Source organism: Sebastes umbrosus, chromosome 18 (genome assembly GCF_015220745.1).
Source record: "Sebastes umbrosus isolate fSebUmb1 chromosome 18, fSebUmb1.pri, whole genome shotgun sequence".
In the NCBI taxonomy this organism is placed as follows: Eukaryota; Metazoa; Chordata; class Actinopteri; order Perciformes; family Sebastidae; genus Sebastes; species Sebastes umbrosus.
In genome coordinates, this window is record NC_051286.1 from 7,076,988 (window position 1) to 7,090,378 (window position 13,391).

General features: G+C 40.6%; 1 protein-coding gene across 5 annotated transcripts in view; it reads right to left on the minus strand.

Moving 5' to 3' along the window:
* The window catches only part of ryr3 (ryanodine receptor 3), a 131,489-nt gene that overhangs the window by 40,914 nt on the left and 77,184 nt on the right, over nucleotides 1–13,391 (minus strand). For all 5 annotated transcript variants that reach the window (XM_037750435.1, XM_037750434.1, XM_037750432.1 and 2 more), the window contains 8 exons: nucleotides 8,360–8,633; nucleotides 8,086–8,200; nucleotides 4,746–4,878; nucleotides 2,939–3,042; nucleotides 2,122–2,257; nucleotides 1,837–2,020; nucleotides 953–1,055; nucleotides 708–828 (listed from right to left, as the gene is read on the minus strand). In XM_037750435.1, coding sequence (XP_037606363.1) covers nucleotides 708–828; nucleotides 953–1,055; nucleotides 1,837–2,020; nucleotides 2,122–2,257; nucleotides 2,939–3,042; nucleotides 4,746–4,878; nucleotides 8,086–8,200; nucleotides 8,360–8,633 — 1,170 coding nt within the window. The remainder of the gene's footprint in view (nucleotides 1–707; nucleotides 829–952; nucleotides 1,056–1,836; nucleotides 2,021–2,121; nucleotides 2,258–2,938; nucleotides 3,043–4,745; nucleotides 4,879–8,085; nucleotides 8,201–8,359; nucleotides 8,634–13,391) is intronic.

Sequence of the window (13,391 nt, forward strand, 5' to 3'; positions counted from 1 at the left end):
ACTTAAGGTAAAAGTAAGGTAAGGTAAAATTCCAGGCATGATAAGCTGTGGAAAGTTATTACAAAAGCTAAATGAGTTCAGTCATTTAAGACGCAGCTTGCTTTTCTTATTAGAAAATGTCACAAACAAAATATGAAGTTAATTTTCTGGTGTGATTGCTGCTGAAAAATACTTTTTAGCACAAAAAAAAAAGCACAAACTGCAATGGAGCTAGAAACAATTTTCCTCCTCAGTAGAAACACAAAGGGAGAAGTGAACAGATATTCACTCCTGGATGAAGCCTGGCTGGTATGACACAGTCATTTTCATGATATACCTCCAGAGCGGAGCTGAGATGATTTTCAAGGTGCAGAGATGTGAATTTATTTGAGTTGCCTTGATCTGGCAGTGTGACTCACCGTACACACCAGACAAATTAACTGTTTTATTCTCTTCATTTTTCCAGGCAGTAAAGTAATGTGACATGTTGGTTCAGTAGGCAGCAGAGAAAATTAGATTGTGATATATTGTAGATTGTGTTTGTACATGCGGTTTAAATCAAGATGTTTTATCACAGTGCTGTGTGTGAGACCAGTTTCAGACATTTTTCTGCATCAGTTGGATTATTTTCTGTCACGTTCGGTTTTCTCTTTATCTGTTTCTATTCAATCTGCCTCAACATCTGCATGACTTCATGTAGCTAGAGAAATAAAACAAGACCAACATACCTTTATTAAGCACGGGCATTTTGAGGGGGATGCTGATGACTCCCACCAGGTCTGTCGTGGGAACCAGAGAGCGCAAGATGGCTCGGATACGCAGCGCCTCACCTTTACCCGCATTGATGAGCTGTACGAGACACCAATAGAGGAAATATTCAACTCCCTATTTCATTCAGGTGATTGTAGTGGTATCTCATACTGCATATATGATACATGAAAGTAGGTCTATTCATGATGAAAAAGCTCCTCACATGCATCTCTGGAGCGCAGCGTCCCAGCAGATCAATAAGAGCTGAGTAGAAGGACATGATGGCGTTGCCCATGTGAATAACTTCTCCTTCTTCCTCACCAGACCTGAAACACACAAACAACAATTTGTCACTGACAACATATTTTTGGATTTCGGCAAACATTTCTAGTACTAAGAAACCATAAATTCAACTAACTAAATTCTACAAGGTAGCTTAAGAAGAAAATGGGCACCAGAAGAGCAATAGATTGGCGATTGCATGAGCATTTATAACAGAGTTTTGGCACAATACATAATCTCCTTACAGACCACTGTGTTATACATATTGATTTTGACCAGCCTCCCAATCCCTCTCCTCACTTCATGCAATAATAACCTTCCCCATTAAAATGCAGCAAGTGTAGAACAGCCTCCGCATACTGATGTGAGCAGACGAGACCCCCAACACCTTCTAGAAAGCTTCCATCAATGTCAAGTCTGCTATATCCTTTTCTCTTTAACCTCTAACCGGACAAGTTTCTCTGTAGGATGTCTTTATGTTAAAGTTATGTTTTAAATAGGGCTGTCAAAGTTAACGCAAATTAGTATTAACGCCACTAATTTCTTTAACATATTGACGCAACTTGTGATTTTTAGGTTGTATCGGGCTCAGTTTTAAAGATAGAGTGAAGATACTGGTATCATATGAAACTAGAAAACCTAAAGAATCCAGTGATACCAACCATGTCAGCGAAGGAGGGTAAATAACGCTCCAAACTTGTGCTAAATTCTGGGGAGGAAAAACTGGTACTTTACTGTCTGATGATGATGATCTAAATGCTGATTCACAGGCTTTTCAACCCAGACTGGACCAAAAGGATGTAAGAAACTGGTGTGGATTCGTACCCAGAAGTGATTGCAGCGGGGGTCTTAGGCAGGTCTAGGGCAGGATCATCAGAGATCTTGATGGCCTCCCTCATGACGGCCAGCAGACCATGACCTCCCTCTCCTCTCAGGGCGGGGCCGAAACACTCCGGACGTCTGATCAGCAGCTTCACCACCACGTTGGCATTTTCCTCCACACTCTCACCTGGTATACAAACAGGGCAAAGGACGGGCATTTATAGGCAGTGATTTAATTTTCAGGACTGCTGTATTTACGTCATGCACTCCGTATGAAAGTGGACATACCATTGCAGAAGACGACGAACCTCAGGAAGGACAGGTAGCGCTCTCCCTCTATAGGGTTCCAGCCCAGGTCTGGGTAACCCTTAGCAACCAGCATGGCACAACTCTGAAGACCACAACCTGCCAGGTACATCACCACCTACACGCATACACACATTTCTGTTTCACTCCGGGGTATTATAATGGCACACTCTGTCTTTTTGACTGTCAGTGTCAGTAACAGTGACGGCTTGAAGGCATTTGCTGAGCCAGCTTATTCAAGTGGCACAAAATCATACTTCATTTTTCACTGAGAAAACTTGGGTGGCATGATGTTTTCTATTTCTGTCTGACTCACTTTCACCATACAAGAAGTCAGCAGTAAGGAGTTGTAATAAGAAATCACCTCAGTGGTTAATAATGCATACTGTAGAGGAATCTGCTGATCGTTTTGCACTTCAAAATGTGTCAGTATTTCAGTCTGATATCATAGAAAATACTGATCATCATCATGCATGAAGACTTTAATTAAATAATAACAATAATTAATTAATTGATTCATGCAATTTGATTCAAATTCACAATTTTACAGTGCCTGAAATAGTATTAAACACTAAAGTAAGTCTACAGTATGACAGATTTGTCGGCTACAACAACAGTTATCTTGAGGTCATACTGCACAATAAACTAAACGCTGGTAATCTAATCAGCCTGAAACCACTTTATAAGTGCACTTTATAATAAATGTTCAAGGGTCAATAACGGCATAATTACAGTAAATTTCAGCCTCAATCACTTAGCTGCAGTCAAACGTGTTTGTTTGTGTGCTGAAGTAACAGACCTTTTCCAGATCAGGCTCCTCCAGGGCCAGAGCCAAGCCGTTGTTGTCCATCACTGAAGATGCTGCAACATCCAGCGGAGTGGAGCCACGCATTGCTTCAGAGGCTACAAACACACACACACACACACACACACACACACACACACACACACACACACACAAGGACAAAGACAAAGTGTTAACAGCAATGACAACTGTACATTTGTTCTGTACTAAACAACAGGGGGCAGTCTATCTACATATGCTACTGTGACATTCTCTATTCTCTCTCTTGCTGTTCAGAGTAGCAGGTAGTCGGATGGGATCGTTAGGAGTGACATACTAATATTAATAGATTATTCAAACACTTATTATTTATATATATTATTATAATATTATTTACAACTCTTACAAATGCAGGAGATTAACACACACACCACATTGTTTCTAAAAGCTCTTAGAAAATCGCTCGGAACTGAAAATGCTACATTACATCAGTAATATTTGACACTCAATTAAAACGTTTGTAAAAATATACCTATTATAAATTACTGCTTTATAGATTAACTGCATTACTTTGAACAGACATATGTGTCTCCTGTCTATGTACAAAGACAATTAACATTGTAATTAGGGCAGGGTGATATGGATTATAAATAATACCTTCATATTTTTAGGCTATATCGCGATAAACGATATATATCAGACCTACTATATAAATGATAAATTATTGATAATTATTAAATTTTGATTTACATTTACTACATCCCACACAAAACAAGATAAAACACATGACGTATATTCTATATATCACCAATCAATCAGAATATCAATACATATGATGAGCGTATCAATGCATTTTTCAATATGCAACTTATCAAAATGTTGATGAAAGTCACAGAAATAGTCTGATATTGTCCTGATAATTAGAAGTTAATGAATCCTCTGCGACCCAATGTGCAAAAACACTCCCTGCCAACATTAATTGTGACATTCCCATTGGGCACATAATCTGAACATAATTGTGCACACTGCTGCACGGCAATTTAGATAAAAAAAAAACATCAGTGATTGGTTTATAATTATAAGTACAGTATGTCCTTCATGCAGGCAAAGTTTAACAGAAGCAGAAAACACAAGGCACGTCTCCCAACACCTCCACACTGACATATGTGATTTATGAGTAAGCAAATATCAAATGTTTCATGTTAGGCATAACAAACTAGTGTGTTTGCATTCATCTGTCCTCTCCACACACCATGGGAACCTCTCCTCTTTCACAGACAGCAGCCGGAGCGCGGTGACTCATCAGTCCTGCCCTGCATGACTAAATAACCCCCATCTCTCATTCTCCTGCCTCCCTCGCTGCCATTCTTCTCTCTCTCTTTATCAGCTGCCTTCCCTCTCCGCCCCTTTCACTCTTCTAACTGATACCTCGGTGTAATGTGGGCGATAAGTTTGTGTCTGCACTTCAATAAACTGAAAAACCCCTCCAGCAAGAGGCACCTATTGGTTTCAGTGAACATACGGCTTCATTTTGGGAGCAGCAAAAGGGCAGCTTTTCAGCTCCTACAGGGTGGTAAATACTTGGAGAAATTCAAAATGTCAAGCAATCCATTTAATTTCTTCTCTCAATATTTCTCTCTTCCGCTACACCCTTTAGCTTTCTCACACCACCACATCTTCCCCTTTGGAAAATGTTACATTTTAAACATCTGTCTTCCTCTCTCAGATTGATGTACACTGACTGTAATAGAAGAAAAAGCTGCAAGGCAACTGTCAGAAGAATAAGCATAACAGCAGAGTAGACATTTCATTCAGTGCTTACCCAGCCCGACACTGCTGTTCTCCAGCAGGTAGCTCAGATGGTCAAACATGGCTTTCTGGTTCTGGCGGCTGATACGACAGAAGTAGCACAAGAAACGACAACAGCTGGCCACCATCTTGGGGAAGGCGATCTCCTGTGGAAACACAACACAAACACAAATGTTAAGATGAGCTAAAGTCAAAGCAGACCCCCTTATTGGCAATTTTATTTCTACTGCAGAAAAAGGTAACGCTTGCAGATTACTCCATGCCATAAAAGTGTTATAGTGAGATCCAAGAAGGATCGAAACGTTGTCATTAAACCTTTGTGGCATGGAGTACAAGTACAACGTTACCTCTTTCTTCACTGTTGCAGTTTTCTGATAGCCTTGCACATACAGTAAGTGATTTGTGTATAATTACCCTCCTTCAACTTTATTTCTATTGACATTTTTCAAGCAAAAAGAAGCAATTGACAAGGGCAACATTACACATACATACTATACATTTTCCTGTACATCTTATTGGCACATATGTAGTCCATTTTTTCCAGTATTTTACATATTGATCATATCATAGTCTTAAGGTAAAGGTCAGTGTCTCAATACAGTTTATTTCGTTGTAGTCCAATCGTCCTTTGATGGAAGGTTTGGCTGCAGCCCCTTTCCATGTGATGGCGGTCTTCCTCTCCGCCAAGAGTATTTTAAACAGATATTCATCGCTGGCCATGAGTTTGTCTGCTCTTTTGTCACATTACATTTGGGAAAAATGCCAATCAACTTCTATTTAAGCAATCTCCAATACGACAAAAATAAGGGCAAGTCATCGACTGTATATAAGAAGTGGATTTAGTCACTGTGACGTCACCAAATGGTTTGTAGACTGCCGTTTTGAAGCCTCGAGTTCGGCATTTTGGCCGTCATCATCTTGGTTATTTGTAACCAAAGCTGACACAAGAGGGTGGAGCTAAGTACAACCAAACATTGAATAAGACATTTTTCGGCGACGATTAACTTTCGTGAAAGTGAAAACACACTGTGAAAGGGTTACAGTTGTAAGACGAAAACACGGACAACTCCCAGACCGGACAACGCCGTGGTAGCGACCTGTAAACCATACCCTGCTTTATGGTCTATTTAACTCTAAATGGGACCATAATTTACTAAATGAACATCATGCTGTATTGAAGAAGACTTGAAACTAGTGATAGAGACCGTAAACTCATGTTTACAATGTTTACTGAGGTAATAAATGACGTGAGAAGTAGGCTCATTTTCTCATAGACTTCTATACAATCAGACTTCTTTTTGCAACCAGAGGAGTCGCCCCCTGCTGGCTATTTGAAATAATGCAAGTTTAAGGCACTTCTGCATTGGCTTCACTTTTTTTTGTAGATACAAAATATTGTATTATTTTCTCTCCAGGACCTTCAGTTGGTAGTCTGGTTCTCCCATATATCATTCAAATCATCTTCAGACATCTCCAGGCCTGACTCTTAGCGTCGTTTTTGGAGTTTCAGACCCTCAGGTTTTAATGTGAATCTGAAACTCTTAAATATTCTCCAAAATATACTATATGAGCCAACTTCACACTGTTAGGAGAGACAAGAAAACATTTCTGAAGATGATATCAAACCTTTACCCCAAATAAACTGTTGCAGGAGCTCAAGCAGATTTTAATCTATTTGATAGGTCTGGAGGATGCAGAGTCTTATATGCTTGATAAAAGCTAGTCAATAAATCAAATAAGTTTTCTGTTCTGAACACTACAGGTGGAAAATCATTTCACCTCTAAGCCCCTTTGCATATAATGCCGTTGCCTCTGTATCATCCTCATTCTAGTGTGGGTTCAGTCGTTCGGTGTGAGCTTACAGTAAATCTAAAAGTGAAGGGATTTTTGTCCACCCCCGAGATTACGCATTAACGCTGTGCACAACTGGGAATCAACACTTTATTCAAGTCTGGGTTGAATATTGAACATCCTTAAACTTTTTTTTACTAATTTTATACCTTGATTATGTTACAGAATAGTAACATATACTCGATATGTAATTGTAAGAGTAAATATTGCCAACCCTTTACGCTTACAAGCTGTGGTAATGCCACTTTATATGGCCACAGTAAGTGGAGTGCACATATCAAGTGGCAGTAAACTGGTCTGGAATTTATGTCCGAGACGGCGTGATGAGACTGCCAGAGTCTGACGTGAAGGCCCGAATGTCTCCCTGAGGTCTTCCTGTCTGAGCTTTAATTCACGCTTGGCACTGGACGTGGCATTAAATCACAACCATCTCTTTCAGCTTCTGTCAGCACTGCCCAAAAAGGACAGGCCTGAGAGGCCTCCCTCTCACCCCTCTCTCGCCCTCCTCTGCCCTCTCCATTACTCTTGTGGGTTTTCTGAGTATTAGGTTGTTGATCTTGGCTTACTTCCTCTTCTTAGGATACAGTTTGTTTTACTGAGATCAGTATACAACCAATTAAGCATGAAAGGTTAGCCTCTGTCAGGCTTTTCAATCAAACAGTTTCAGGTACAAAACTCTGGATCCAAATCAGGAACTAACATTTCTGCGTGCATTTTCCCCTCACATCTAAAGAAAGGTTTAGATTAAGCAAATCAGACTTATAATGAAAACATAAATTGGAACAAGGGTTCTTCTGTTCAAAATGCAGGTTTATGGAGGTCTGGGAAGTTTTCTTATTTACCAAAACACACCGAATGTATCCATGAAGTCTAACAAAAGTGTTGAACGTATTTCCTTCCTCATAAAACATTTGCAAATCCTGCAAAGTTTACATCCATGTTTACTTGATAGCAGCCTTCTTCTTTCCTGCTTTTGTTGTAACATTGCTGCTTTTCTTGGAGCATTACTGGCAGCTGTAGACCATCAGCAGCAGGAATGTGTATCATGTCACCTACGTACAGACGCGAGTGAATGAAGGCACGCATAAATAAAACGGGGAACCGACTCAAAACTTCCCAGAGCACTTTTAAGTTCTTAGAAAGGTTCCCCTGGCTCCTCGGTAAGTTATGAAAGATGTAAATACATTTTTATAACTCTTAAAATTCCAGCAGGTTTGGAGGGGATCAAAAAGAAGGTCAACAACCCGACACTTGCAAGGGTTAAATTCAGTTAAAACAACTATTTAGTTAAGCATGGAATTTTAAGTCAGCATGGATGGGAGGTCGTAGAGGTGCTCAGCTACATGGCAACTGAGCAAAGCCAGTCTCCTGATGAGGATTGGCAAAAGCTCCAGAAAAACCGTGTAAGTGGACCTTGAGTTGGGATTTGTCAACTATTTACTTGACAGTAACAACTTGACAGCACTGGGTTGCAGCTAATACAGGAAGTCACGCCTTCATACCTGTGACTTGTCTCCTCCCAGCACGTTGACCATGACCTCCATGACGGTCTCGTGCATGCCCAGCACTCTCATCAGGTTGGGATGTTGGTAGAAAACCTTGTTGTTCATGATGTCGCTGAGAACACAAGAAAGTGATTTGTGAAGGTCGTGATGTATTTTACAGCCTAACTTTTTTGGTCTGTTTAGAAAATAAGGTGGAAACGTATGTATATGTGTAATGACAACAATTTACACTGCATTTTGAAAAAACTTGTATTGCAACACATCGTCCTACCCGAGTCCGTCAATCATGAGTTTCTCCTCCTCTTTGCCCATGCGTACGGACAGCAGAGACCTGATTTGACCCAGAGACACCAACAGGTTGATAGCATCCTGCACGGAGGCGGCACTGATGGTGTAGGATTTCTTCATGGCCCGGAGCAGCTCCCCGATGCCGTCATACTGCCTCCTCAGCAGGCTGAACATCACTCTGACCAGCTCCGGGTCCTGGATGTGAGATTCCTGAGCCCAGCTGGTTATGGTCTGGGAGATCAGCTCCTTTAGGTTGGCTGGAGAGGTGACAATTCAACATTCACACAGTAAATAACGGTATAAAGGAAGTAAAGTTAGAGCAGCTTTAATTATCAGAGGCTAATGGTTTAGACTTGACCACGACTAATCTAAAGTGTTTTAACTCTTACCATTCGATGTAATTTGGAAAAACTGACATGGAAAGATGTTTAAAGGGCCTGTGTCCAGCGTTTTTTCTAAGTGCCAGCATCTTTTTTCTATTATTCATAGAGCAGAAAGCGTATGTTGTTGCATGCGGCCACCTGGAGAAAAATAGCTTTCTCAGTGATCCACCTTCTGGTTGAAAATCTCAGAGCTTTACAGGAAAGCGCTGGTGCCGTCACCATCGCCATCGCTCCCTTTCAGGTAACCAATCATCTGGCGGGACCCATCACCACGGTTACCAAGAAAATAGAAGAAGCTTGTTTTGACCACATCAGTCTATCCAGAGCTCTATGAAATGTCAGACAGATATTATCATAACAAAAATCCCATTTGTGGGAGCAGATCGGTCTGACACTGAATTTTGCTGGTGAGCATTGTGCTTTTTATCACCATATGCATTGTAAGCTTGTTAGCTATACAGTCAACCATCTGTTAACGTGGCTTTAAGTTAATTACTTCTTCCTCTGGGCGGTGATCATGGTGAAAAAAACAATGTCAAACAAATAGATAATGGCACAAATAGATAATAAAGAGCAACAGTACAACGGTACATAGATTGGTATGTTGTCAAGATATTGTTGAAACATAAAATGAAACACTGGGATGAAGCGTTCCCCAGCACCCTGTGGGCACTTTTCTGACAGAAAAATATGGACAAAGGCTCTAACGCCACTTTAAACCCACTACACGCAAATAAAGCAGCATCAATAAACAACATCATCCTGCCATTTCTAACAAACAGGAGCTCCATTGGAGATTGTAGGGGGTAAAATAAAGTGCTGAGAGCAGAACAGCAGACAGCAGCTCCAGTCAAATGTTCTCTGTGTCTCATACAATGCCTTATAATAATGTGCTGTGCCAGATTTACAACCGGTGTCCAGCGGTACTAGCACAATGAAGTAATGCTTTTGGACTTGCAGTCCCATTGTGTTTATGCTTAGTGTACTGTGATAAGTCAAGGTACACAGATGCACACACACATATATATATATATAGAAAAACACCATTTTCAGAGAACTATAATATGAAATATGGGATTACTGTGTTGAACAACAGCCTCTCTCTTCAACACCACACTGGCCAGTTTATACTTATTAAAATGCAAAGTCCAGCAAACAGAAAATAAATTATATCTCTGTATGAAAACAAAATGCTGAGGTCAGCTCGTACTGTAATATCGGCTCCATGTTCTGCATCAGGAATGTCATTTTACACCTTCAAATAATGGTTCAGGGACAATGTCAGCACAAGTCTATTTGTGTTTTCCATTTTAGCATTCAGTATTATTTAACAGATTTGTGGTACGACTGCTGTATTTTCTTTTTGGCTATTTCAGAGGAAGTTTCTGATGAAGCCAAAAGACAACACAAAAACTTCATTAGCAATGCACAAATCATTTGAAGTCCAAAATAATTTTGCAGTTCTTTGATTTGGTGTATTTCGGTTAGCTCTTCAGAGAGGAGCTGTTTATAGGAATAAGTCATAATGCATCTGGCGTCCTCTCATCTTTTTGCTTCTCATAATCAAACTTATATGATTTGATCAGAAGCCTCAGGGCAGCTCGATGGCTGTCAGCAACGCCGTGATTATTACATTTACATTTTAACATTTCAGGCATTTAGCAAACAAGTACAATCTGGAATGACGTGTGTAATGTGTGTGAAAGGTGGAGGAGGATATGTAGACATGTAGAGCATCTAATAAGGAGCTCAAGAAGAACTCAACAACAGTACAAAGGAGCCAGTAAAAGTGTGATCCGGGAACATTTTGTATAATCAGCAAGAAAAATCTAGAACCAAGCAAAAAGTGCTTAGTTCAGAAATAAAGTCAAGCAGAAGAAGTACAGTGTATGTAGTTCTTTAAAATCATGTCAGAAGAAAAGAAAAGATCAGCTATATGTCTATAGGGTTGGTTATGCTGCTACCATAAACCTGGCCTTTATGTACACTGATAACGCTGTCATTTAGTACTTTGAAGTAATATCTGACGGACTTGACACCTTCTGGAAATGTAGTTTGTCATTGGGTATGTGTGATCTGGCTCCGTAAAGAGCATGACAGTCCAGTAAACAGCACACTAATTAACAGACAAATTGAATTTATCATTTGACATGGTGTCTCAGCTGAGCACCAGGAGAAAGATAATTGAAGCATTATAACTCTGGTCTGTGGTACACCTGGTGTCCACATATCAATCTGGGATTTTTTGGATGTTGCATATACAATATGAGGCAGTAAATCTCTACCTACGTTCCCTCTCTGAATGTATGAATTATTTGTATTGCTCTCTTGTCCTCCCTTTTTCCAACAATGAAAACCTTCACTCATCGTTGAGCAAACGTTGACTCTTAAACGTTGGGATTAGAAGGTGATTGATTTTTTTTCGAGCAAAAGGCAGCTCCTAAAATAGCTACTGTTACTCTCAACCTTTTTCTTCCTGCAGTACGTTCACTTATAAAAAGGTTAGGGTATAATTGACTTTTGCTTATCCTTCAAACTTTTGACTCCTTGGAAGAAAATGTCTGAAATTGTTTCTAAGGGCTGTTGAGAAACACCGATGGGCTCTGTTCCCCAGGCTCCTCAGAGAGGTTTTTCATTTAAAAAAAAAAGGAATAATATGTCTCTACCTCATGCATTTATAGTAGAGCACAAAATACAAGATAAGAATGAGGGAGAAAAAAAAGGTGTCAAGTCTGTGTGATCCTTTGAAACTTTGTTTTAAGGTCTCATCAAACTTTAATCTCACAGACAAGCAACAATAAAACTGGGCACGACTACAGAGGAACTCAGTGAACTGTAGTGATAAATGACGAGGCTGTTGCTAAAAAGCCGCACCTCTCCAGATGATAGCGTTGTTATTCCAAAGCTATCGCTGAACTTTGAGTGTTTAAGTCAAACAGCCCAACATCTGTGGCAAACAAAGGGTCAGATTGGAGCAGAATCCTAATGAGGGGCGAGACAGATACAAAGAGAGGGAGGGAGAGAGAGAGAGAGAGGAGGAGGGAGGGAGCCAGCTGCCCTGAAGGTGAATGTCTCGCAGATTCACATCTGCTCTGCATCGTCTCAAACAGTGGCTCACATGGGAGTCATCACTAACACAATAAACTACCCTGTCTGCAAGCTAATCTGCAAATGACCACACACAGCCAATATGGTGCTATTTATAAAAATGTTTCATAGCTGCTCCAGGATGTGTTTACAGCACAAACAAATCACTGAGTTGGCCGTACTGTGAACTGTAGCTTTTACAAAATATCAAAGCTGTTATTTGCTTCTATTAAATTTTTCTAAATACATTTAAAGGGACTGTTTGTAACTTTGTAAGCGTATAAATGTACCGGGTCGGGACACATGCGCGCTCGCATATGCGCGTTCGCGTGTAGCCGCTGCCTCTCCTCCTCTGCCTGCTCGCCTTCACTCAGACAGCGCGCGCGTTCTCGCTCAGCTCGCTCCACACTGCAGAAGAGTTAGTTTAGCTCTGAGAATATCTAGTGAATGTACAGTGGACGTTTGTGCAGAAATAACTGCTGCAGCTCCTCCAGACCAACAGAGGTTTCCCGTGTCTTGTGAAGTGACGGGGCTCTTCAACGAGTAACGTTATCGTCTCGTTACTGACCGTGTGCCGGTGTGCTGGTGTGTTCCTGCTCTCCCCGGATGCGGGCGGAGACGAGACGTTACTCGCTGCTGAGCTCCGCTGTCTCAGCCTGTGCTGAGACAGGAAAAGCCAACACTAGTATCTCCTTCATGGAGAGACCTTCGTCTGGTCAGCTAACATTACTCTCAAGCAGGTGAAATATAGAGTGATATTGTGGTTTTAGCTGACGTGTGTCGCCTCACTGTTTTGAGTGATGCTCGTTCAGGTATATTTAGAGCGAGCAAGCGCGAGCCTGACGCTGACTTTCGTTGATTTCACGGCCACAGGTGTCGCTGCTAACAAGCATTTCTGAAAGTTACAAATAGTCCCTTTAATGTAGCATGATTACATCGGTGCAGTGTCTACCTTGTCCAGCAAGGCCGAAAAGTTCATCACTGACAAAATAATACTGTTGTATCATCTTTATAAATTCTATCAAGATGTAGTCAGTGTACTTAGAGTAGACGTGGAGAGATGTAGGGGTGAATAAATGAAAGATTAATATACAAGCACTACCTGGTGACCACCATAAGGAAAACACTAAAAAAAATGACACAAAAAGATTCAATAAAGTGTGTCAAAATCAATTTAAATTTGTCGTTATAACATCTGGAATCTCAATAGCTCACCTAAGCAAGTTAATCGTGATTAATGACAACAACAGCTGTCAGTGTGTCAGTGTGCTGACTTGACTATGACTTGCCCCAAACTGCATGTGATTATCATAAAGTGGGCATGTCTGTAAAGGGGAGACTCGTGGGTACCCATAGAACACATTTTCATTCACATATCTGGAGGTCAGAGGTCAAGGGACTCCTTTGAAAATGTCCATGAGGAAGTATAATACTATATTCACAGATTAGACATTAATATAACATTTAAATGTTTAATCTAATCCGTCTACTTCAATAGGATCTTAATCTAATGTAGAAAAGGTGATGCAGGTCTTGGAGAATCAT